Genomic DNA, 27,500 nt, shown 5'->3' on the forward strand with positions numbered 1-27,500 from the left:
ACTTCTCCCTCTACCACACACACACACACACACACACACACACACGCCGGCTCACGCACACACCAGTGCACAAGTATAAACATCAGGCCACTTTTGTAGGTTACGGAGAAAGCTCTGCGTGGAGCCTCCGCACTGTAAAACAAATCATCCTCCTGGCGACTTTTTTGTCGACTAGCGACAAATCTAGCGACTTTTACTGGTGTTATTGGAGACTTTTGTGGTGTTTGGAGACTCGAAAGCACGTATCACTCTGCAGTTATGTGCTCAACGAGCAGCAGGTGCTGCCGTGAGCCCCTCCCCCGTCCAAAAGCTCTCCCAGGCAGTCAGTCTCTCAGTAGCCTCGCGCAGCAGTCCCAGCCTGAAGTCAGAGCACAGAGGAGACACACACCACTCCACGTCCAGGCTGCACACACGCACACATCGTTACATCATAGCCTCAACTTATTGAAAACACAACTAATCCACATCCAAATTATTTCAAAACCAAACAAAATGGAGAGATTTCTAGTGAGGACCAACAAGGCAACCGACGCACCACCAGCTGCAAAAAAGCTTTGAAGGTACGATGAAGCATACCTGGCTCAGGTCTCACATTAACATCAGCTACCTGCAAGCTTCTGGAGAAGATACAGATGATCTGCCTACTGTTAGGACCAGTAATAATAATAATAAAGCATAAATTCATATCAGAGGTCTGGTGCCAATTCTAATATTAGTAATAATAATATATTAATAATAATAATAATAATAATAATAATAATAATAATAATGCCTGCAAGCTCACATTAGAAGTCTGGTGCTACTGCCAATTATAACAATAGCCTAGTAATGATAATAGGCCTATCTACCGCTACTGATAATAATAATAATAATAATAATAATAATAATAATACTGTGGGCCTAAAAATAATAGCCTAGCCTAGGGCTATCTATCTATCTATCTATCTATCTATGCAAGGCGGTGTAGTGGGGGTGGTGCCGGGCGGGGGGGGGGGGCAACTGTAATGAACCAGCTTTGGGGGGGCCCAGCTTGCAAAAGGTTGAGAACCCCTGGTTTAGAGAATGTGTAAATATGGTTTAGAGAATGTGTAAATATGGTTTAATAGGTGTGGCAACAATGGCTTCAGGGTGTCGGCTCAGGACTACTTCAATGTCCAGGTGAGAGTGTGGGAGAAAGGAGAAGCAGAGTCCAGGGCTGTGGTTTAGATGGTTTAGTGTGTGTCTGTGTGTGTGGTTGTGTAACAACAAAGCACAGCAACACAGACTGTTTAAAGGATCATTACAGACCAACAGCTAAACATATAGCCATCTACAATTAGCAAGCATAGAGGGATATTAATGGCTAACAGTAATAACTAGAATGCAGTGAGCTATCAGTTAAAGATTAGCAAACACAAAGGCATTCATGGAACCTATATAAATGACATCATAATTATAAGAATTATGACAACCATTTAAACAGAATAAACTACCGAAATATTCAGCGCACAGCATAGAAGCAACAGCTATTAGAACGTAAAACACAGTTCAAACTGACTATTACAATCCCATCGTTAGCTAAAAAGCTAAAATATATTCACGGCTAATAATAAGCACCAACTGTGTGTAACCTAAACCAACAATTACATTTCCATTTCCGTGGACGTTAGACACTAGAAAGTCCATCAGAATTCGCCGCAGTCTAAAGTCAAGTCCTCAAATCAAACTCAAAAATCAACCCTCCATTGTTCCGACCAGCTTTCGTGGATCACCTCCCGTAACGTAACCCCCCTGTACGGGTCCTATCCCCTGACCAATCAGCTATCCTAACCTTAACCACTCGAGGTCAAATGCCTAACCCCAACCCAGTAGCGGAGTGGCAATCAGGAGAGTCGGGACCTTTCCCCGTGGGCCGGTAATGTATTGAGGCCGTGACCGCTGCCCACTGTTACGGGAGTTGATTCACAAAAGCCTATATGGTCGGAACAATGGGATGTCGGACTGGTGGGCTGTGGGACCAAAGGGAATTTTTCGAGTTATTGAGAGGTCGGAACGATGTAGCGTCGGAGAAATGGCAGTCCCCGTGTTTTCAGACAGCGGCTCTCAGTTTCAGATACCGACGCTAACGTCACCCTGTAGCCGGTGTTTCCATACAGCGTAGAGTGCTGATCGGGCTGCATTTTTCTGTCTGAGCCCGGCCTGCATCCGACAGAGCAGTAACCGTACCCGGCCTGCATCCGACAGAGCAGTAACCGTACCCGGCCCGAGTCCGACAGAGCAGTAACCGTACCCGGCCCGAGTCCGACAGAGCAGTAACCGTACCCGGCCTGCATCCGACAGAGCAGTAACCGTACCCGGCCCGAGTCCGACAGAGCAGTAACCGTACCCGGCCTGCATCCGACAGAGCAGTAACCGTACCCGGCCCGAGTCCGACAGAGCAGTAACCGTACCCGGCCCGAGTCCGACAGAGCAGTAACCGTACCCGGCCCGAGTCCGACAGGCATTAAGAAATTTCTGTCCCAGCCCGGCCCGAGCCACACACAGTTCAAATACATTTTTTTTCTCATACTAATGACTAGAGGTGATACGGTTCATGAAAAAACATCCGAACCGCTCGGTTCTCTTGTCTTGGTTTGGAGCGTGTGTGCGTCTCACGGTTCGTCAGTCCACTGTTAATGGTCACTAACCTCTAACTGCCGTAGCGCCCATTTACACACCTATGTTAAAACACTTACTGGAAACGACGAGGGAGATGAGCGTGACGAACGCAACACATGGTAGCTGATTGGACGAACGCGTCACGTGGGTCTTGCTGCTCCAGAATTTCAAAACAGACTCTAATGGCGTCTCGTTCTGAATACGATCTCTTATTTTACGAAAATAGTTCACCGAAAAGTGTTTCTGAAAACATTATAAGAGAGAAATAGGCCATACAGTTGCTGAATCTGTCTGTTTTTTTGATTGACAAAGGTCAGTTTAAAAGATTTTCATCAGATTTTGAGAGGCGCCGAGACACACACACACACACACACACACACACACACACACACACACACAGCCATGTGTGGGAGGAAAAGAATGAACATGAAAAGATGATTTCTGTTTTCAGGACCTTTATCTACTCCTTCCTGATGAGAGGACGGCCCGTCCCGCTGCCCATCGTCCTATACGCCGCTATCTTCTGCTCGCTCAACGGCTTCCTGCAAGGTCACTTCCTGTTGCACTGCGCCCGATACGACCCCGGCTGGCTGACGCACGCTCGGCTCGCCGCAGGTGGGTCACTGTACATCCGGATCCCGGAGTGGTTTTGGTTGTGTGTATTTTCTCACATTGTTGTAAAGCACATCAGGCTATAATCTCTGTTTGACTAGTGAGTCATTATTATTTTACTGCAGCACATTTGCAAATAGTTTCACCACGGTAACGGCCCGGTAAGAGCCGGCTCCTGCCGCAGGCGAATTCCTGCACAGAGGACCAGTTAAAGCCCATGTTGCAGGGTTTATTTTCTAATGAATTTGTGCAATTTGCTTGTTGGTAATAAACATTTAAACTGTTACCCAACAACATCAAATACAATGGATATCACAAAACGGAATAAAATACAAAAAAGTAGTACTATTTTACAGCAGTTTGCAATGATTCTCTTTTCCCCCACAATGCATTGCACTACATCATGTTGGGTCGACGACAGACGAAAGCCCCGTCTCTGTTCACTGTCTATGGTCTCGGTCTGTGCCACTGGTCTCTGTTCACTGTCTATGGTCTCGGTCTGTGCCACTGGTCTCTGTTCACTGTCTATGGTCTCGGTCTGTGCCACTGGTCTCTGTTCACTGTCTATGGTCTCGGTCTGTGCCACTGGTGTTGCAAAATATGGCTTTTGGTCTCGACCGAGTCCATGTGTCTTTATTATGTGTATAATAATATTGGAGGGAAAGTGAAACACAGCTTGGACGGGGATGCTGTTCGGCTTTTCACAAGTTTAGACAGCTAGCTACGCCGACGTTTGCTAACGTTAGCGCAACAGCGTTAGCCTAGACTGCTAGCTAGGTAAATATTACGACTGCCTTCTGAGTTTCCTATATCTGCGTCCACGTTGTCAACATAAGACATGTTGGTTAGTGCTCCTTTTGTACCATCATTTTATTGAATGAAATGTTAAGCTTTGCTCCTTCGAGATGGTGGGTTTTGTTAGCTACATACAAAGCTAACTGGCTAAAGTTAGCCTGTATGCTAGCGGAATTAGCTAACGTTGCGTAACCAGCCAGCAACTTCGGCAATCAGCAGTAGTTTCGGTAAGCTAACCACGACAGTATTGTCGCCCACAATCAACCTCTGCTGCTAAAAGCAGTCAACCTGCAGTGATGATTGAAATAGAGACGCTTGTGGATGTGTTAGCTGTCGTGGTTAGCTCGCCGGAACTACTGCCGAAGCTGCTGGCTGGCTACGCAACGTTAGCTAATTCCGCTAGCACAGGCTAACTATAGCCAGTTAACTTTGTGTGTAACGTAGCTAACAAAAACCCACCCATCTCGTAGGAGCGAAGGTTAACATTTCTTTCAATACAATGATGGTACAAAAGGAGCACTAACGCCACATGTCTTATGTTGACAACATGGACGCAGATATAGGAAACAACGAAGGCAGTCGTAATATTTACCTAGCCGTCTAGGCTAACGCTGTTGCGCTAACGTTAGCAAAACGTCGGCGTAGCTTTAGCTAGCTGTCTAAACTTGTGAAAAGCCGAACAGCATCCCCATCCAAGTAATAAATAAACACTAGGCAAATATGTTGTTACTGGAGCTAGTAGGGTCCATCAAAACGTGAGATATCTAATCGAAAATGTGTGTGTACAACGTCGGGGGATTTCACAGGTGGGACTGACTGGCAAGTTAGCCCATAGCTAACATGATGCCTTCTATTTCTAGATCTAGATAGATTACCAGAACTTATCTGGACTAACGACATGATCACTGTCACTAGATATAAAGAAAACATTGACTTTCACTCGGTGCTATTCACTGACAGTAAAAACACCTCTTCCTCATCCCAGTCAGTCACCATAGTTCTAGTACTAGGCTGATACACAGTCACCATAGTTCTAGTACTAGACTGATACACAGTCACCATAGTTCTAGTACTAGGCTGATACACAGTCACCATAGTTCTAGTACTAGGCTGATACACAGTCACCATAGTTCTAGTACTAGGCTGATACACAGTCACCATATTTCTAGTACTAGACTGATACACAGTCACCATAGTTCTAGTACTAGACTGATACACAGTCACCATAGTTATAGTACTAGGCTGATACACAGTCACCATAGTTCTAGTACTAGACTGATACACAGTCACCATAGTTATAGTACTAGGCTGATACACAGTCACCATAGTTCTAGTACTAGACTGATAGTCACCATAGTTCTAGTACTAGACTGAGGCACGTCTCCCCAACGAGACATCATCACCGAATTGCGTTAAAAAACCCACTAAACGACTAAAACGGTAAAAACTGGCCTTTAACACTATTTGGTGACATTTTTAACAATGATATACATATGTTGAGTACTTTATGTACCCATTAATCAACAGTGGTGGTTAACCTGCAACATGGGCTTTAAGCAGGACTCAAGTTCACACTCAACAGTTCACATGTGGGTCAGAGGTTAACCCTTTCAGTCCCAGACCACAAACCTGCCTGCCTCTGCTTAGGGACCGTTCGGTATTTATGGACCACCGGAGAATAGGGGAGGGTCATGTCTTTTTATTCTTTGTTGAGGGGAGGGTCATCCACTTTTTTTTAGTCTAGGGGGGAGGGTCACCCAACTTTTGTATTCATGAGAACAGCAACATTTCAAAGTGGCTTGTTTGGTGCATATTTATCCATGTAGCTCCTATGTAGCTCTCTCAGTCTCGGCCCCCCATCACTAGCAGATGGTCCCTCCCTGTTTAGTCAGCCTGACTATTTGACCTGTAGCTTTAGAGACCGTGGGATTTTCCAAACTGAATAAATCCCGCTCGCACATATAAACACAAAACTGCTTTGTTAGCTCCATCGTGTTGTAACTAAGACATCTGATAAAAAAAGAATTTTATTCATTAACATGATTGCTGTACTGTTTAGTTCAAAAACATCCTTTACCATACCTAGAGATTGGCATGGGGTACTTTCCATAAAATCATCTCTCAATGCAAATCAGACCAGCTATTAGATGTTGGGGCCAAGGGAACTTTATCAGGATGCATAGTATCCTGGATCCATGAAATAACTGGCCTTTCAAAATAAAAGTCTGCCTTCCTCTATGGGAATTTAACATAGGGGTGGACTGACTTTAGTTGCCAGTGGTTTAGACATTAATGGCTGTGTGTTGAGTTATTTTGAGGAGACAGCACATTTACTCTGTTATACAAGCTGTACACTTAGTACTTTACTCTGTTATACAAGCTGTACACTTCATACTTTACATTGGAGCAAAGTGTAATTTCTTCAGTGTTGTCCCATTAAAATATATAATGAAATATTTACTAAAATGTGAGGGATGTACTCACTTTTGTGAGATACTGTATGTATGTGTATATATATATATATATATATATATATAAACGACAGCCTTTTCGAGGCATTTGAGAGGGAAGGAGTTGTAGCATGCAAGCTCCCAAATTGACACTCGTCTGAGAAATGTTTTGGAGTTTTGAGAAAGGTTCAGCTTTGGCAGCTTTACTTATATGCTAAAATATACAATGAGAGACTAGTTTACTAGAGGAGTAACTTAGTATTTGAAGTAATTCAGTAATGCAGAAAGTGTGCATTTAGTTTCCATGCTTATTGTGTTTCCACAACAATGTTAGTGAGTAAATCTACTGAAATGGCCCCCACACCATAACAATGTTAGTGAGTTAATCTACTTAGGCCAGGAGCCAGGTCCACTCCTCAGGATGTATTTTGCTACCTTGTTTTCACTCTTATTTCCTATTATCTTATACCTTGGGCCATCACAAGTTGATAACGACCACCCACAACTCAGCCCCGTTTGGTCTCAGGGGCCAAAAAACACCCTTTTTGGGAAAAGCTTTTGGCGGAATGATGTAATTGTGAATATTAAGTTACTGCAGCTACATAAATGGTCATATAATCCTAAAATGTTGCATTGTGTATCCTGACACATAGGGGAAACTAGCAGAAAAATATTCTGGGGATTGCTGCCTTTTGCTGTCAAATATCACCCTCAACATACCCCAAAAGACAAAAAAATGTCTGTCCACCTGACAAATTGTCATCAAAAGTGATCATGTTCAAGCATTTTATTAGAGATATTACTGCCTCAAATGTACATGAAAAACTTCCCAAGTTTATAAGCTTCAATTTAAGTCCAAGATGACCTTTCTATCTAGAGGATTACAGCTGGTACCACCAAAGTTCTCCATTATATCTTAAATCGGAGAAAACATTTTTCAACTTCCAAGCATTACCACTCCATATGGGATTAAGCATATTTTTAGCATATTAACAATCTTTTTTTTTTTTTTTTTAAGATTATTTTTTGGGCATTTCTGCATTTAGTGATAGGAAAGCAATGAAAGAGGGAGAGAGAGGGGGAAGACATGCAGGAAATTGTCCCAAGTCGGACTCGAACCCCGGACCTTCTGCGTCGAGGCATGAACCTCTGTATATGTGCGCCCGCTCTACCGACTGAGCTATCCTGGCCACATGAACAATATCTTAAACAAGAGTTGAGACTTGACTTATGTACTGCTATACTAAATGAAGTGAATTGAATGAAAAGTGAGTAATGTGGTGTGTAGTGTGGTCCCCTAGGTGGACTGGGGTCAGGGTGCAACATAGGGTACAATCAAACAAAATCAATTAACCAAATGTGAAATTTATTAAAGTCCACAAAGTCCTCGCAACACAAGGAATAAAGATGACTCTAGTATGCAGTCTGTTATCAAAAAGCCAACCTTCAATTGAGTAAACGTTAGTAACCTGTACAGGTAAACATTATTTACAGCCAAATGGCGAAACTAAAATAGAAAACATTTCTTTGGTTCTTAGATCTTTTTGCTGCTTATCCATGCTGTACTTTGACGACTGGTCATGTTAGTGTATTGTATTAGTGTAGAATATAAACTCTCAATCATCATTTTCCTCCTCTTCCTCATCTTCACTGACTAAACTTTGAATTCTGATTAAGAATCTTTATCAGACGGACCTTCCCTTTGCCTTTGAATGCTGAAGTGCAGTCAGCACCAGTGGACACATGCAAGGCCAGAAGAGAGCTGAGCTGTGTTCCTGTGAATAATCTCCAGCCAGCTGGTTGATGTTGATTAGTCTATCTCCCATGTCAAAGATGATGTTGACTGTTGATGACTTGGCATAATACAGGAGGATGAAGAAAATATCAGTCTTTTGCTCTGACTCTAACTGTTCTGATATGAGGCTTTTTAGTTTGGATATACTGCATGTAAATGATCACCCTCACATCTGTTTCTTCATGTTTTGAACAGATCTCTGGTAGAAGCTCTTTTGACAAAACTCCAGCATTGCATTCAAGAAACGGCCCTTGCATTTGCAACACACCGGCCCTCTTTTTGTCAACAACCTATCTTGTAAATTAGTAACTCTGCCTTTCGAGTTAATCTTTCCACGCACCTTGCGGCTGCATGCATAAAATAACTTTATCAGTAGTGGCCCTTAGAGGTCCATAGGAGTGCGGTCCTTCTGGCATTTGCCCAAATTCCAGATGGCCAGTCCGTCCGTGCTTGAAAACTTGACGAGCCTCTATGAAAATGACAGGCCTTCGGATGATGTCTTCCATCATATCATGAGAGCTCCAGTGATCCAGAAGTAAATGAATGAGTGCCTTCTTGTTTTCATCATTTGGGAGAAAACCATTCCAATCAGCGGGTCAATGGCCATTCAGCTCATTAACCCATAAACGTTCAGCACAACCTCTGCGATCTCTCTCAGCTGATTTTGGTGAATAAAGACGGTCATTGTAAGTGTCTGTGCTGAATACTGTTTCAGCTGCAGCAGGTAGACTTTTGAAGGTGCGCTCTGATATAGTCTTCATTGTCCGTGGTACATCGTGCATGTAGAATGAGGAGTTCCCATCTTGAATGAGAGCACATTGGCTTGGAGAAGGAAGTTCTGCATTCTCAGCATCTTTGATCATGCGCATTTTTTCAAATATGGCGCACTTTCGCCGCATAAATTGCCAATTTCCACGCAAAATATGCGGGGCTTGCATGATTTCATAATCCCCGCATTTTTGTTGCAAAAAAGTCCCATATATCTTAGCAGAAAGATGAAAAATGTTGCGTTTACTTCACACAAGAGCAGCCGTTTTCCCCTGTTGCCATGGGAACGTTATGAAGTGACGTAATTACGCGACGTGAACATCATCGAAAAGCTGCAAACCCCGCGATGAAGACATGATGAAACCACAGTTTGCAAATTCCCGGAATTTCATCGCATAAAATTGCATAAATATCCCGCATATTCCATCACATTTTTTAAGAAAACGTGCCGCATAATCAAGGATTTTTGCCCGCAACAATCACAAAAAAAATCTGCATTTTTCTGGAAGGACTGTTTAAGTCAAAGATAATTTGTAATAATATGTAATATATATTATTATATATAATAATAATAATTTGCTAATTTGTGACTTAAGTTCTTGTGATTTGATGAAGATCTGAAAGATAAACCCACTTGTGGCCTTGTACTGGATCACTTTCTGGTTTGATGCCACAAGCTTCCTTTCAGGTGTGGTAGACGACATTGTCCTGAATCTGTTCCTCTTGATGGGTTCAAAGAAAAGGACCTTTTTTTGTTTTTGTTTGAAGTCGATCAGGGATGAACTCTTTTTGAGTTTTGCCATTTTTCAGGGCATTCGGCACATCATAGCGCACCTCTCCTGGCATAGCTGCTCCTGAACTCAAACTTGTCAAGGGCTGAGAAGTCTCAAGCTGAAATGGGTTGATAATACTCTGAAAAGCTTGTACTGTTTGCTGCACTTGCTCCTCAGACCGAGTGATTTCACGTGGTCTGAGATCTCTTTGTTGCTTCTCTGTATGTTCGCCTCGGCCACTTGTCATTTCCCACATGGCTTCTACAAACTCTCCTTTGGCATGGGCAGTCAGGATATGACGTTGGCTCGCTTCATAATTACTGGTTATTCCACCAGAATGGTAGATGTGGTAGATCCCAGCAGAATATGTCCCAGACCCTGAGTTTGACTTGAATCAATCTAGAAGTAGAGTGGGTGCCTTACATGTAGAAAAATATAGGACACCAATCTCCCAATAGAATCAATATCTTTCCATAACCAGAAAATAGATCAACTTACCTCCAAATTGTCTTAACTTCAGGATGTGACATGAAGGGTTAGGGTGTTGGTTGGTTAGTGCAGTGGTGTAGTCTACGTGATCCGCAGGTATACGCAGTATACCCACTAAGAAATCTCCAGGATTTCCATATACCCGTGCACTTAAAAATATGCAATGATACGCAACAACATATATTTTTGTGACAGAACTTTCACTTCAGATATTTGTATTCACAAATACGGGGTCGAGTAATGTGACAGCAAACTAAACTAACGCTGCAGAACATGCAGAGAGACTTTTCTCATCTTTCACTGACCCGCTCCTCGCTGAGGGCAGTGTGTAGTGTGTAGTGCATAGTGTGTAGTGCATAGTGTGTGCGTAGTGTAGTGTGTAGTACGTAGTGCATCGTGTGTAGTGCGTAGTGTGTAGTACATAGTGTGTAGTGTATAGTGTGTAGTGCATAGTGTGTACGTAGCTACCGGGCCCAAATGCTCCGCCTACACTAACACCAGTATCCTCCCTTCACCACACATTTAAAGGGGTGATAGAATGATTATATAGGGTATTTTACACTGTTCCTTAAGGTCTCCTATTAGGGTATGTAACATTGGTTGGGCTGAAAATTGCCTGAATGTTATTTTATTAGGCCCTTAACTACCCTCTGAATATGGCTCTATTTGGAACAAGAGCTTTTCTTCCAAATATGGTATGCTCATGAATATTTAGATGAGCTGCGTGCTGATTGGTTGAGGAACCCCATAGAAACACATTGGAGACGAGACAGCAGGTCTCATATTTCAGACACTGCAAAGTTATACATTGTTTGTCGGCTATTTCGTTATTAAATTCACTTCTCCGGAGCTGCAAGCTAGGCTATGTGTCCCATTTAATAATAATCGTTGCTACACTTTCGGCATAACTTTCGTATATTTACAGTTTGAATTTTGTCACGCCACTTACAGAACATGTACCCCAATGTCTTATAAAGCTAACTATGGTGTCCGATTTCAATTTAATGCATTTTTGTGAACATTAGGGATTTCGTTAGCTGCTACTGTCCCTTCAATCCTATGAATTAGCGGCTAGCTGCAGGCCCTGGAGCTCCATCAGGGCCTCAGCATTTTGTAGTCCAGTAACCCAGAATCGGTGACTTTGCGCTGCGGGCTTCCCTTGGTGACGGAGATCCAGCTAGCTCACAGCGAGCAGGAGTTTATGAAGTAGGACACGCCGGGCGGCGAGGCAGCACCGGCCGCTGTCACGTAGCCTGCTGAGCTCCTGCTGAACTGCGACACACAGTCAGACCAAATTTGCAATTAGACATCAATTTTCGTAAAACGGCCCATATTTGACCTCTACATAGTTGATTTCTCACATAAAAAAGTCACAGAAGTGAATTTAGTAATGCAAGAGCAGGCGAACAATGTAGTTAAAAAGTGTCTGAGATTTGCGCGACCTAGATTTAGAAGACTAACTGACCTCAGATCAGTTAGCTAGTGGCCTATGTAAATGTTTGGGCGTGACAAAGATAGAGACTAGAGCCAAATGAGGAGGAGCCGCCGAGTTAACATCAACTCGGCGGCTCGTTGAGATTTGCCCGTTTTCAGAGGCAGTTTCAAATTGTGAGATCTGCAGAGTAAAGAGGTGTCAATGGGACTTTGAGGTTCTATGTATATGTCCTAGTTACCCACTAAACTGTAATTATTCAACTATGACGAGGTAAAATCGGTTTTGCATTCTATCACCCCTTTAAGACAAATATAAGTAGCCTATTTTATTTTGTCCTCGTTGCTTTGGGGTCAACTTTTGTGATCCAGGCTCAGGTCCCTGATGTGAAAGCCCTCTTACGGCTTTATATTCCATTATATTTTTTATATTTTTTTAATATCATCTGTGTTTTTCTTCTCATAGGATAAATAAAGGTATTCCCACCATAAATTGGTGCATAAAAGTGTGTCAGAATGCAGGATATTAGTCTTTGGTGGACTGTAGTGTAGTGGGTTAGTGTGTTTATGTGTGTAACCTGGTTACCATTGTTTTATCTTACACCCTGACCCCAGTCCACCTAGGGGCTTGATATTATTCAATGGTAAAGTAATTCACATCATATAGTATAGCAGTACATAAATCAAATCTCAATTCTTGTTTAAGATATTGTTCATGTGCAAAAAATATGCTTAATCCCATATGGAGTGGTAGTGCTTGAAAGTTATGTTTCTCCGATTTGAGATATAATGGAGAACTTTGGTTATACCAGCTGTAATCCTCTAGATAGAAAGGTCATATTGGACTTACATTGAAGCTTATAAACTTGGGAAGTTTTTCATGTACATTTGAGGCAGTAATATCTCTAATAAAATGCTTGAAAATGATCACTTTTGATGACAATTTGTCAGGTGGACAGACATTTTTTTGTCTTTTGGGGTATGTTGAGGGTGATATTTGACAGCAAAAGGCAGCAATCCCCAGAATCTTTTTCTGCTAGTTTCCCCTATGTGTCAGGATACACCATGCAACATTTTAGGATTATATGACCATTTATGTAGCTGCAGTACCTTAATATTCACAATTACATCATTCCGCCAAAAGCTTTTCCCAAAAAGGGTGTTTTTTGGCCCCTGAGACCAAACGGGGCTGAGTTGTGGGTGGTCGTTATCAACTTGTGATGGCCCAAGGTATAAGATAATAGGAAATAAGAGTGAAAAAAAGTTAGCAAAATACATCCTGAGGAGTGGACCTGGCTCCTGGCCTAACTGAAATGGCCCCCACACCATAACAACGTTAGTGTAAATGTCACGGTTGGAGAGATATAACGTTATTTGCTCTATGAAAGATCGACAAAGACGAAAACTAAGGACATTTACTCGATAATTGTATTTTATTTTAGTTAGTTTTGCAAACAGACATTACAGTTTTAGTTTAGTTATCGTTTTTTTGTAATGCCTCGTTTTTATTTTTATTTCAGTTAACGACAATGTTTTTTCCCACCTAGTTTTCGTTATTTCGTTCGTTTTCGTTAACGATTATAACCTTGCCTGAAATGGCCACCACACCACAACAATGTTAGTGAGTAAATCTACTGAAATGGCCACCACACCATAACAGAGGAGTGTGATGCATAAGATGAGAATGCAGAGGTTTAGTCACATACGTCATGGCTGTAAAAAAACAATTGACATCTGGAAGTCATTGTCCACATGTTTTCCTGAGGATTTAATGTTCATGTTTTTAATGTCTTCCAAATGTGTATGTCTGTGTGTCTGTTTGTGTGTGTGTGTGTGTGTGTGTGTCTGTGTGTGTGTGTGTGTGTGTGTGTGTGTGTGTGTGTGTGTGTGTGTGTGTGTGTGTGTGTGTGTGTCTGTGTGTGTGTGTGTGTGTGTGTGTGTGTGTGTGTCTGTGTGTGTGTGTGTGTGTGTGTGTTATCTTTTAAACATCAGATGTGTAATTCACGGCTCAATTCAAACAGGATCTAAACATGATCTGTCTCTTCCTGTTTACTACCGGACACATTTTACTGCAATAAGGTCCCGTGGTGGACACAGGAAGGGGCGGGCCTTCACCTCTCTGTTGCTTAAATATGCTTCATGTCTGCGACATCACTTCCTGTCAGATTGTTCATATAATCATGTTGATTTCTTCCTGTTTGTGTCCCATGAAGGTTTTCTTCTGTTTGTTTGCGGTTTGATCATCAACATCCACAGTGACCACATCCTACGCAGCCTGAGACGCCCCGGAGAGACCGTCTACAGGATCCCCTACGGTTAGACCATGATCCACTACGGTTAGACCCTGGTCCCCTACGGTTAGACCATGATCCACTACGGTTAGACCCTGGTCCCCTACGGTTAGACCATGATCCACTACGGTTAGACCCTAGTCCCCTACGGTTAGACCATGATCCTCTATGGGTAGACCATGATCCACTACAGTTAGACCCTGGTCCCCTACGGTTAGACCATGATCCCCTACGGTTAGACCATGATCCCCTACGGTTAGACCATGATCCACTACGGTTAGACCCTAATCCCCTACGGTTAGACCATGATCTACGGTTAGACCCTAATCCCCTACGGTTAGACCATGATCCCCTACAGTTAGACCCTAATCCCCTACGGTTAGACCATGATCCCCTACGGTTAGACCATGATCCCCTACGGTTAGACCATGATCCCCTACAGTTAGACCCTAATCCCCTACGGTTAGACCATGATCCCCTACGGTTAGACCCTGGTCCCCTACTGTTAGACCATGATCCCCTACTGTTAGACCAGATCCCCTACGGTTAGACCATAATCCCCTACGGTTAGACCAGATCCCCTACGGTTAGACCCAGATCCCCTACGGTTAGACCATGATCCCCTACGGTTAGACCCTGGTCCCCTACTGTTAGACCATGATCCCCTACGGTTAGACCCTGGTCCCCTACGGTTAGACCATGATCCCCTACAGTTAGACCATGATCCCCTATGGTTAGACCCAGATCCCCTACGGTTAGACCATGATCCCCTACGGTTAGACCCTAATCCCCTACGGTTAGACCATGATCCACTACGGTTAGACCATGATCCCCTACAGTTAGACCATGATCCCCTATGGTTAGACCATGATCCCCTACGGTCATACCATGATCCCCTATGGTTAGACCATGATCCCCTACCGTTAGACCCAGATAGACCCTAATCCCCTACGGTTAGACCATGATTCCCTACGGTTAGACCATGATCCCCTACAGTTAGACCATGATCCCCTACAGTTAGACCATGATCCCCTACGGTTAGACCATGATCCCCTACAGTTAGACCATGAGCCCCTATGGTTAGACCATGATCACCTACGGTTAGATCCTGAGCCCCTATGGTTAGACCCAGTTAGACCATGATCCCCTACAGTTAGACCATGATCCCCTACAGTTAGACCATGAGCCCTTACGGTTAGACTATGATCCCCTACGGTTAGATCCTAATCCCCTACGGTTAGACCCAGATCCCCTACGGTTAGACCCTAATCCCCTACGGTTAGACCCTGTTAGACCCTGACCCCCTAGTCAACAGCCTTCCCTTCTCATACTCGGCCCTTTCTCTTTCTCTCAGGGGGAATGTTTGAGTTCGTGTCTGGTGCCAACTTCTTCGGGGAGATCGTGGAGTGGTGTGGTTATGCCGTCGCCACGTGGTCGTTACCGACCTTCGCCTTTGCCTTCTTCACCGTGTGCTCCATCGGGCCCCGGGCCGTCCACCACCACAGGTACGGTACCTTCTTCACCGTGTGCTCCGGTGAGCACACGGTGCTGCCACTTTTTCCGGAATTCAAATTTATAAAAGAGAGTGCACTAGCATATTTTGATTTGCTTCAATACATTATTTTTTATTATTAATTCATATTTTATTAGCTATTTATTATTAGCTATCTGCGTAGAGCAGATAGCCTTTATTGCCACAATCTGCTCCTGGGGTCCCGTCTTCGCCAGCTGTATGGTAGTGCACTTGATATGAGACTTGGATGACACGTGGTCTTTTATTGCCTTTTATTGCATTTTCTGACGACGCGTAGGTTTGACAGTAAGTACAGTGCATGGACTGGTCGTCGTGAAGGTAGGCTAACCATTCCCTCGTTTTCCCTTCGTCATCAATGCGCCACTTGTTCGAAAAGTACCTTCTCTTTTTCTTTACTTCACCCTCAACAGTTTGTACAGTCATAGCTACTGCTGACTCCGCGGCGGGCCTCTTGACACCGGGAGAATGTCGCCACATTTTTTTAACCGATAATTTTCCTTTTGTCTGTACCTCAGCTCAGCTATATGTGTCACGGTCCGTTCAGTGCCGTGACACACGGACTAGCGCTGAAAACCAATCGACAAAAGTGCATTATTGTTACTTAGCAACAGCATTCTTTGACAAAAGCTGTCCAATCCGTTACAAAGAATGTTTTAAGTAGTAACAAATAAAAATATGTTTTACAATCCACCTGCCACTGTGGCTGTTACACAAGGCAAAGTTACCCGCCACTTTGAAAAAGTACCCGCCATTGGCTGGTGGCGGGTGCTAATTTCCCACTCTGTATGGTACCTTCTTCACCGTGTGCTCCATCGGGCCCCGGGCCGTCCACCACCACAGGTATGGTACCTTCTTCACCGTGTGCTCCATCGGGCCCTGGGCCATGGACCACCAGAGGAGGAGGAGAGTGACCACGACAGGGAAGAAGTCGAGGAGGAGGAGAGTGACCACGACAGGGAAGAAGTCGAGGAGGAGGAGAGTGACCACGACAGGGAAGAAGTCGAGGAGGAGGAGAGTGACCACGACAGGGAAGAAGCCGAGGAAGAGGAGAGTGACCACGACAGGGAAGAAGCCGAGGAAGAGGAGAGTGACCACGACAGGGAAGAAGCCGAGGAGGAGGAGAGTGACCACGACAGGGAAGAAGCCGAGGAAGAGGAGAGTGACCACGACAGGGAAGAAGCCGAGGAAGAGGAGAGTGACCACGACAGGGAAGAAGCCGAGGAAGAGGAGAGTGACCACGACAGGGAAGAAGCCGAGGAAGAGGAGAGTGACCACGACAGGGAAGAAGCCGAGGAAGAGGAGAGTGACCACGACAGGGACATGGGAGCGACTGAGGAAAGGATAGAAGAGAGAGTAGTTCACAACGTGATAAGGAGTAGGCAAATTAACAGGGACTCTCAGGAAAGGAGGGAGGCTGTGTGTGTGTGTGTGTGTGTGTGTGTGTGTGTGCATGCGCACGTGTTATGTGCGCCTCACGTCATAACAACAACAAGGAGTTTGGCTGTAACATTAAAGTTAGTGGCTGTCAGGTAAGATCACTGCTTTGGCTTACATTGAAAATGCTAGCTAGCGGTAAGCCTGTTGGGTAGCTGAAAAGTCTGTGTGATCTATGCAGCCTGTTCTACTAGGCTCATGTATACAATGTATACCTCTGTCTCTCTACATTGCCCACACATTAAATTAATTATACCTTAACTTAACTTACATTTCTCTCTGTTTCTTTCTTGTTCATTGGTGTGGGCCAAGGCAACATTTTGACTGACTTTACTTACAAAACATACTTGTATACTTAAAGGTGCTCTAAGCGATGTGACGCGTTTTTATCATTTTTTTTTCACATACAGCAAACATCTCCTCACTATCTGCTAGCTGCCTGTCCCCTGAACACACTGTAAAAAAAACTAGACAGCCCAGGCTCCACAAACAGCAACAAAAACAAACTGGCCAACCTGCACCACCAAACATAACAAACAGTCTTCCAGCCAATAACCGACCAGAAGGATTTGGGGGTGGGGGTTGGGGGGTTAGTGCGTAGCTTTTGGGAAGGGTTATGGTTATTGTATTCAGCAGACACTTTTGTCCAAAGCGACAAAATATGAATCTTACAATAGTTAAAATTAACAGTAAACAGGTTTTTAAAGTTGCTAAGCCAATATTAAGCAAAATAGTAATAATAACAATAATAGCAATACAATATCAAATATCAATAATAATAAAAAAAATAAACAAATACCATAAATATACAAATCATAACTGTAAGAACTAATTAATTATTTAAGTGTAAGAGCAACAGATAAGTCTTGAGACGCCTCTTGAAGGAGCCAAAACGATCACATGAATGCAGAACACTAGGCAACTCATATCATAGCATGCACACATATGTTAAGAGGACTGTCTGCAGGGAACGTCTCTGACCAATCACGGTGGGTTTGGGCCGCCTGGGCCAAAAATGCCAGGGCCGTTTTTTTGTCCCAGTCCAGCCCTGATGCAATATGTTAGTGCTGCAATACATAGGCTGTTGGATTGTTCAACATGTCATTGTGTTGTGTGGAAAATATGTTGGCTGTTGGCTGTTGGGGTTGTGCAATATGTCAGTGGTGCAATACGTACAGGGTTGTTCAATTAAAAACTGCCACTAAAAGGAGCAGTTAATGTGCTTACTATATAGGTACCTGTCTAATGTATATGAGAGTATTACTATATAGGTACCTGTCTAATGTATATGAGAGTATTACTATATAGGTACCTGTCTAATGTATATGAGAGTATTACTATATAGGGACCTGTCTAATGTATATGAGAGTATTACTATATAGGTACCTGTCTAATGTATATGAGAGTATTACTATATAGGTACCTGTCTAATGTATATGAGAGTATTACTATATAGGTACCTGTCTAATGTATATGAGAGTATTACTATATAGGTACCTGTCTAATGTATATGAGAGTATTACTATATAGGGACCTGTCTAATGTATATGAGAGTATTACTATATAGGGACCTGTCTAATGTATATGAGAGTATTACTATATAGGTACCTGTCTAATGTATATGAGAGTATTACTATATAGGTACCTGTCTAATGTATATGAGAGTATTACTATATAGGTACCTGTCTAATGTATATGAGAGTATTACTATATAGGTACCTGTCTAATGTATATGAGAGTATTACTATATAGGTACCTGTCTAATGTATATGAGAGTATTACTATATAGGTACCTGTCTAATGTATATGAGAGTATTACTATATAGGTACCTGTCTAATGTATATGAGAGTATTACTATATAGGGACCTGTCTAATGTATATGAGAGTATTACTATATAGGGACCTGTCTAATGTATATGAGAGAGAGAACATCTGCAGACTTTCCCTGCTGGGTTTCCACAGGCAGCTGCAATAACAGCAGAGCGATTCAATTGGTTCCCTCTGAGAACGGCGGTATGATGGCGGCGAAAGTACCCGGATATTCACTGCTCTCCCAAAGTCGACTCAGGGTCAACTGTCTCAGAGCGGTAGCCAATAAGAGGGCAGACTCGTCCAACGTGCCTCCAATATATTCTGCCGTGTATACATGCTATACGTGCAAATTAAAAGATTGTGATTGTCTTAGAGCTTTCTTTATGATACGTCTCTATATGACTACAGGGGTGCTAACAGCTAGCTTGGCGTTACGTTACAAGCTAACTCTGAGCTAACATTTTTGGCACTTTTTTCGTCGAATCTTTGCCACTTTTTCGTCGCATTTTGCCACTTTTTTGTCAGATTTTTGGCACTTTTTTCTTCGCATTTTGCCACTTTTTTTGTCACAAACGTCCTGGTTCTACTGTTGTTTCTGATGTCCTGTTGATGGACTTAACGCTGAGCTAACATTTTTGTCATTTTTTCATCACATTTTGGCACTTTTTTGACACATTTTTGCCACTTTTTTCATCGCATTTTGCAAATTTTTTCATCGCATTTTGCCGCTTTTTTTCACATTTTTTTCACATTTTTTTCACATTTTTTGCACTTTATTGTCGCATTTTTGGCACTTTTTTCATTGCATTTTTTGCACTTTTTTGTTGGAAACGTCCTGGTTCTAGTGTCGTTTCTGATGTCCTGTTGATGGACCAACTCTGAGCTAATGTAGTCCTTCTAGTGATGTTTCTGATGTCCTGTTGATGGACTAACTCTGTTTCCGCTGTGTGTGTGTCTTGCAGAGACTACCAGCAGAGGTTTGAAGACTACCCTCGCTCCAGGAAAGCTCTCATTCCTTTCATACTGTAACAACGGAGGAGAGTCGACGGACCAGAACTGATCGTCTGCAGCTGTGTTTCAGCTCAATGGTTTCCTCTCACGGGATTGTAGTCAAGCGGAGGTTTCCCACATTCCTAGAGGTGGAGAGTTACTGTACTTTTACTCCACTAACGTACTATTCTTAGCTACTTTGCATTAGTATGTCCCATGTTATGCTGCTTTCTACTTGTCCTCTACACCACTGGTTCTCAAGCTTTCTTCACTAATGTTCCCCCTTTGAACAGTGTTTTGAAGCCATGTACCCCCTGACCAGCACGAATAATTCGGTAGAAAAATAAAGTCTCTATAAAGAGGAAGAAGACAGCGATGTCAGCGATATTTACTAAACTACAGCCTTGGACCTGGAAAACATTTAGATGATCATGGAGAAAGGAAAAAACTTTTTAAAAAAATGACAAAAGGAAGGAAGTTAGGCAAGAACAGGTCAAAAACATACAAACGTACCCCCTGCAGTCCTCCAGAGTACCCCTAGGGGGACACGTACCCCCTACAGTCCTCCAGAGTACCCCTAGGGGGACACGTACCCCCTACAGTCCTCCAGAGTACCCCTAGGGGGACACGTACCCCCTACGTCTCCAGAGTACCCCTAGGGGGACACGTACCCCCTGCAGTCCTCCAGAGTACCCCTAGGGGGACACGTACCCCCTGCAGTCCTCCAGAGTACCCCTAGGGGGACACGTACCCCCTGCAGTCCTCCAGAGTAGTGGTTCCCAACCTTTTTTCCTTGGCGCCCCTCCTACTTATGTCTAAGAAAAGCTGAGCCCCCCCTCCAAAACCGAAGTTGAGGTAACTTTCCCTTACTTTCTTTTTTGATACAGAGGAGTTATCAGCACTTTTACGGTTCTCCGCCATGTTTCGTTCATAAAATAGTGATGCTGTGGTGGCAGGAAAAATGAGGATGCTAGCAGCTATCAGCTAGCAGCTAGCAGCTGACCTGATGACAGCAGGGTCCCAGGTTAAGAGGACCCGGAGGTTTGGCCTACTAAGTAGCCTGCCTACAAGTTTAAGTGAGAACAAAAATATATAGTTTTTATACAGACTTTTGTATACATTATATATTCTAGTGTATTATCATAATTTGTTTAACGTGCAAATATATTTTTTTTACCTCAACCTCAAACCAGATAAAGACTGGTTTAGACCCTAAGGGGGGCGGCAAAGATCACATGGGGGCTGTGATCTTTGCCGCCCCCCTTAGGGGTCCCTGGACCCCAGGTTGGGAACCACTGCTCCAGAGTACCCCTAGGGGGACACGTACCCCCTGCAGTCCTCCAGAGTACCACTAGGGGGACACGTACCCCCTGCAGTCCTCCAGAGTACCACTAGGGGGACACGTACCCCCTGCAGTCCTCCAGAGTACCCCTAGGGGGACACGTACCCCCTGCAGTCCTCCAGAGTACCACTAGGGGGACACGTACCCCCTGCAGTCCTCCAGAGTACCACTAGGGGGACACGTACCCCCTGCAGTCCTCCAGAGTACCACTAGGGGGACACGTACCCCCTGCAGAACCACTGGTCTACTCCATCTCAGAGGGAAATGTTGTATTTATCCGACAGCTTTAGTTTACTTTACAGATTCAGATTATTAATCCTCTGAGGTCTAAGGGCAGTTTTATAAATTTACCTTTTTACATTTTTGCCTATTTTTTCTTTTATGAAGATATGGGACCTTTGATTTCTTATGTTTCTTATATATCTTTCTTCTTATACTCTTACTCTCATTTTTTTTATTTTACTGCTATAAAAAAGGCACATTATCTCCTGTATGTGAAGGCTTACATGGTAATAAACCTGATTCTGATTCCTGAGTGATGTGTGTGTGTTTTTGGTTAATCTTCATGTAACACAAATGTTCAGCGTCAGTTAGTCACTAAAAGTTCTGTTGTTGCTGCTGACAGACTCAGATTATTATTCTAAGTGTCTGACAACATTATGGGATGGATCCCTACAGAGATAGACCTTTTAGTTAAAGAGTAAGATCCTTTTAGTTTAACATGAAACCCCGAAATCACCATCACCAAACCCACCAGACTCCATGTAAATAATCAGGACTTTTAGCGTCGTAAAACACACTTCATTCAAAGTGGACAGAAACTAAATAAAACTACCAAAAGCCGTCTTGGTTCATCTTTCCACTGTTCCAACAATCACCACTCTGGTTTGGTTGAGATAAACCCTTAATTCACCCATTTACATGTGGAAATATGCTGGCTCTATACACACTAAAAGTCCTGATTATTTACATGGAGTCTGGTGGAAATATGCTGGCTCTATACACACTAAAAGTCCTGATTATTTACATGGAGTCTGGTGGGTTTTGGAGATGACGCGATAAAATGTCAGTGGTGTGATTAATAGCAGCAGAGTTTAAATATAATAGAATAAATTGCAAGGGTCAAACATAGTTTAGTATAATCTAGTGAATTAGTGTAATTATAGTGTAATAACACAGTATAGAATAACATACTATAATATTTAGTTTAGCGCAGCAATATAACATATTATAAAACAATATTTACATAATTTGCATGAGACCAAATATTTTATGAAATACTTAAATAAGAGTGACACGTAAAAAAAGAAGAAAAATATGTTCGTGCTTTTATTTTGAAGTATCTAATTCATTCAACCTGTGTGTGTGTGTGTGTGTGTGTGTGTGTGTGTGTGTGTGTGTGTGTGTGTGTGTGTGTGTGTGTGTGACGTATATTGTGCGAGACGAGACATGTAGTTCACTAAATTATCTGTTAGACTGAAAAACATCAGATGTGTAATTCATGGCTCAATTCAAATGCGTCGGTGCTTTTACTTTGAAGTACGTTGACGCAAACCGGAAACATGCGCAGCGTTGGGCTATATTTTGTACGTAGCCATTGAACAGAATCGACGTGCGTACGCTACGCCAGACATCTTACGTTAGTATCCACAACAAACATGGCGGACGGTAAGTTAATTGTTGAACATTGATCACCTTTTTCGCCGTTTTTGCTGTATTTGCGTTTGTTTACTGCGTGTTTCCGGTTTGATTTGATGATTTGAGGACTCAGTCGAAACCACAGCGGTGGAATTTAACCGTTAGTGACGTTAAATAACCAGATAGAGAGCGTTAGCAGCTAATGTGATGCTAAGCTAATTTACCGGCGCTTAAAATCGCCGATGGACGCTAAAATGAGTAAAATCTGTTAGAGGTTTGGTTCAGTAACGTTCTCAGTTAGCAGCGAAGACACAAAGTTGAATAAAATAAACGTATTAGGCATATTTAAGCCACTTTATGTTTAATAGTTGTTCTTTGAAATAAGAAAGTAGCTGCACTAGTTTTCTTCTTTTAGTTTATTCATACAACAGACTCCGGATACTCCGCTGCGCTGTAGGAAGATTCTGTGAACCAAACTGTGTTCAAAAATCAGCTAATTTAGCGATTCCTTACTTCTGGGCGTGTACAGAAGTAAACTGAAGTTTAACTAGAAATCATTAGGGTATACTCGTAAATACGGCATTATTTTATTTTATTCTTAACATTCCTTAACCCTTGAGTTTAGGACTTTCTTTGCACCAAACTCCATTGAAATATCAGGCAGTTTAAGGACGTTTATCCACATTCTGTTTGTGTAATGCTGTGTAAATCGGCCTGTATTGTCTATAACGGTTAATCCACTGATCTCCAAATGAGTTCTGTGACAGCGGTGATTATCAGTTAGTGATATACTGTAGTAGATGTGAATGATCAGCTGATCCTCAGTGAGACTGCTACTGCTTTAGTGATCTATAACCGATTAACCCTGAAAGCTCGTGCTTACACACACGTGGTTTAACGTTAGTCACGCGGGTTATTATATGAATAAAACGGGGGTAACCTGCAAATACTTCTACAGCATAGAGTTGGGTCATGTTCAGGGATAGGGTGTGTGTGTGTGTGTGTGTGTGTGTGTGTGTGTGTGTGTGTGTGTGTGTATGTATGTGTATATATATATATGTATATGTGTGTATGTATATATATATGTATGTATGTATGTATATATATATATATATTAAAATGAAGAGAAGTCAGTGTCTGGTTTTGTCTTTCAGATCACACAGACGCAGATCACTCCATGGAGGGACACACTCCTGTGAGTACTACACTCAACTACACAGTACTACACTCTACTACGCTCAACTACACAGTACTACACTCAACTACACAGTACTACGCTCTACTACGCTCAACTACACAGTACTACACTCAACTACACAGTACTACGCTCTACTACGCTCAACTACACAGTACTACACTCTACTACACAGTACTACACTCAACTACACAGTACTACACTCACCTACACAGTACTACACTGTAGTACAGTATAGTGTAGTACTGTACTACTGTCATCAGGGTTCCACGGAGCAGAAGATGTCCAAAGTCACTTCTATCTATCTATCTATCTATCTATCTATCTATCTATCTATTTATCTATCTATCTATCTATCTAGTTCACTATGAAATACCCACAATGCACTGTTAATCTGAGTGTACATTTAATGACATGATGATGATGATGATGATGATCCTGCAGGTGTCTGAGAACCCTCATGCAGAGTACCTGACAGAGAACATCCAGGTAACACACACACACACACACACACACACATGCACATGCATGCACATACATACACACAGACACACACACACACACACACATGCACATGCATGCACATACACACACACACACACACACACACACACATGCACATGCACATACATACACACAGACACACACACACACACACACACACACACACACAGACACACACACACACTTCAGCAGCATTTGCATCGTTGCCGGTGTGCATAGTTAAAATTTTTGCTTCGCTTATTCATCACATATTCATGTGTAATGGCCTGAACACACACACACACAGACACTGTGATCCCTGAGAGGCTGAAGTCCCAGCATGCTTTGCGTCTCCCCAGAGGACGCTGGAGAACGAGAAGCCGAGTGCAGAGAAGATGTCGAAGCAGAAGGTGGACCTGCAGGCCCTGCCGACCCGGGCCTACCTGGACCAGACCGTGGTCCCTATCCTGCTGCAGGGGCTGTCGCTGCTCGCCAAGGACAGGTACACACTACACACTGTACACACACTACACACTGTACACACACTATACACTACACACACTATACACAAACTACACTATACACACACACACCCTACACACACTACATCATGCTGCAGGGGCTGTCGCTGCTCCCCAAGGACAGGTACACACTGCACACTAGGGGTGCACGGTATTGAAAAAATGTGATATTGCGATATCGATATTAATTTAGATATTTTTAAACATATGTAAAATTACCAAAGTTATGGGAAAACACATCAAAATAGATTTATAACAAATAAAACAAGTTTTCTTACAACACAAAGTTTATTTCAACTGACGGTCATATTGGACTGGTCCAACATGTGTCTCCAGAACAGGACATGTTGTACTGGTTGGACAGTATAAATATATAAAGAGAACAGGACATGTTGTACTGGTTGGACAGTATAAATATATAAAGAGAACAGGACATGTTGTACTGGTTGGACAGTATAAATATATAAAGAGAACAGGACATGTTGTACTGGTTGGACAGTATAAATATATAAAGAGAACAGGACATGTTGTACTGGTTGGACAGTATAAATATATAAAGAGAACAGGACATGTTGTACTGGTTGGACAGTATAAATATATAAAGAGAACAGGACATGTTGTACTGGTTGGACAGTATAAATATATAAAGAGAACAGGACATGTTGTACTGGTTGGATAGTATAAATATATAAAGAGAACAGGACATGTTGTACTGGTTGGACAGTATAAATATATAAAGAGAACAGGACATGTTGTACTGGTTGGATAGTATAAATATATAAAGAGAACAGGACATGTTGTACTGGTTGAACAGTATAAATATATAAATAAAGAGAACAGGACATGTTCTACTGGTTGGATAATATAAATAAAGAGAACAGGACATGTTGTACTGGTTGGATAATATAAATAAAGAGAACAGGACATGTTGTACTGGTTGGATAGTATAAATATATAAAGAGAACAGGACATGTTGTACTGGTTGGACAGTATAAATATATAAATAAAGAGAACAGGACATGTTCTACTGGTTGGATAGTATAAATGTATAAATAAAGAGCATGCCAAGCAACCAGGGGTAGGCTAGGCACGCCCAGGAGCACCCACAAGCCAGTGCAGGTCGCTCTCTTTTGTAGCTAATACTTTTGGCCTCTAAAGTTTCTTTTCAATCTGTTATTTCGTCGTCTCCCAGAGCAACACTCATTTTCTTACTTTTGTGTTCTTTTTGCTCCACTCTTCCCTCTCTCTTTAGCTCCTTTCTTTTCTTTCGCTTCGTTGTATGGTTCTGCGGAGGCTCCATGGTGTGTGTGCGTCGAGCATGTGGGTGTGTGTGTGGGTGTGTGTGGTAGAGCGAAGAAAAAAAAAAGAGCGAGTAGTGACTCTAGAGTCATAGTGAGAAACTTAAGAGTCTCCTCTTTTCTTTCTGACCACGGTGGGAAATCTGTAGCAGGAGAAGTTAACCCTCTCCTTGATCTCATGTTGTTATAGAGAAGGAGAACCAGGAGAAGTTAACCTCTCCTTGATCTCATGTTGTTATAGAGAAGGAGAACCAGGAGAAGTTAACCTCTCCTTGATCTCATGTTGTTATAGAGAAGGAGAACCAGGAGAAGTTAACCCTCTCCTTGATCTCATGTTGTTATAGAGAAGGAGAACCAGGAGAAGTTAACCCTCTCCTTGATCTCATGTTGTTATAGAGAAGGAGAACCAGGAGAAGTTAACCTCTCCTTGATGTCATGTCCTTTCTGGAGAAGGAGAACCAGGAAATGAGTCGGGGAAATACAACTCTACCAAGTGATGTGTATTTTTCGAGAGGTGCATCAAAGAGTATAGACGTAACAAGAGGAGAAACTCAATGGAACTGCAGCTCCGCCATCTTGGACTGACTGTAACCCAACGTTGTGTTGAGTTTCTCCTCTTGTTGCTTCTATACTCTTTGGGTACATGTCGGGCGGGATGCAACGCAAACAAAATATCACGTAATTATCGCGAGACTTTTGGTATAATATCGCGCAACGTGATATCGCGATAACGATATTGAGTCGATATATTGTGCACCCCTAGTGCACACGCACTATACTACACACACACACACACACACACACACACACACACACACACACACACACACACACACACACACACACACACACAGATCTCACACTGTGAGATCTGTGTGTGTGTGTGTGTGTGTGTGTGTGTGTGTGTGTGTGTGATCAGACCTGTGTGTGTGTGTGTGTGATCAGACCTGTGTGTGTGTGTGTGTGTGTGTGATCAGACCTGTGTGTGTGTGTGTGTGTGTGTGTGTGATCAGACCTGTGTGTGTGTGTGTGTGTGTGTGTGATCAGACCTGTGTGTGTGTGTGTGTGTGTGTGTGTGTGTGTGTGTGTGTGTGTGTGTGATCAGACCTGTGTGTGTGTGTGTGTGTGTGTGTGTGTGTGTGTGTGATCAGACCTGTGTGTGTGTGTGTGTGTGTGTGTGTGTGTGTGTGTGTGTGTGATCAGACCTGTGT

The 27,500-nt window shown here is 42.8% G+C and overlaps 2 protein-coding genes, 1 long non-coding RNA gene and 1 pseudogene across 3 annotated transcripts in view; 2 read left to right on the top strand and 2 right to left on the bottom strand.

Annotated features, from left to right (window-relative positions):
• Positions 1 to 20,303, top strand: part of LOC116048133 (3-oxo-5-alpha-steroid 4-dehydrogenase 2-like) — a 25,054-nt gene extending 4,751 nt beyond the window's left edge. The window contains exons 2-5 of the mRNA XM_031297114.2: positions 3,089 to 3,252; positions 13,964 to 14,065; positions 15,396 to 15,546; positions 19,785 to 20,303. Of these exons, the coding sequence (XP_031152974.1) occupies positions 3,089 to 3,252; positions 13,964 to 14,065; positions 15,396 to 15,546; positions 19,785 to 19,851 (484 nt within the window). The 3' untranslated portion in view covers positions 19,852 to 20,303. The remainder of the gene's footprint in view (positions 1 to 3,088; positions 3,253 to 13,963; positions 14,066 to 15,395; positions 15,547 to 19,784) is intronic.
• The window catches only part of LOC116048142, a 568,688-nt pseudogene that overhangs the window by 391,498 nt on the left and 149,690 nt on the right, over positions 1 to 27,500 (bottom strand).
• The window catches only part of LOC118494907, a 12,898-nt gene continuing 3,210 nt past the window's right edge, over positions 17,813 to 27,500 (bottom strand). The window contains exon 3 of the long non-coding RNA XR_004897115.1: positions 17,813 to 18,057. This is a non-coding gene — a long non-coding RNA (uncharacterized LOC118494907). The remainder of the gene's footprint in view (positions 18,058 to 27,500) is intronic.
• Positions 22,729 to 27,500, top strand: part of dpy30 (dpy-30 histone methyltransferase complex regulatory subunit) — a 5,043-nt gene continuing 271 nt past the window's right edge. The window contains exons 1-4 of the mRNA XM_031297115.2: positions 22,729 to 22,822; positions 23,947 to 23,987; positions 24,432 to 24,476; positions 24,830 to 24,972. Coding sequence (XP_031152975.1) covers positions 22,813 to 22,822; positions 23,947 to 23,987; positions 24,432 to 24,476; positions 24,830 to 24,972 — 239 coding nt within the window. The 5' untranslated portion in view covers positions 22,729 to 22,812. The remainder of the gene's footprint in view (positions 22,823 to 23,946; positions 23,988 to 24,431; positions 24,477 to 24,829; positions 24,973 to 27,500) is intronic.

This window comes from Sander lucioperca, chromosome 4, assembly GCF_008315115.2.
Source record: "Sander lucioperca isolate FBNREF2018 chromosome 4, SLUC_FBN_1.2, whole genome shotgun sequence".
Taxonomy (NCBI): Eukaryota; Metazoa; Chordata; class Actinopteri; order Perciformes; family Percidae; genus Sander; species Sander lucioperca.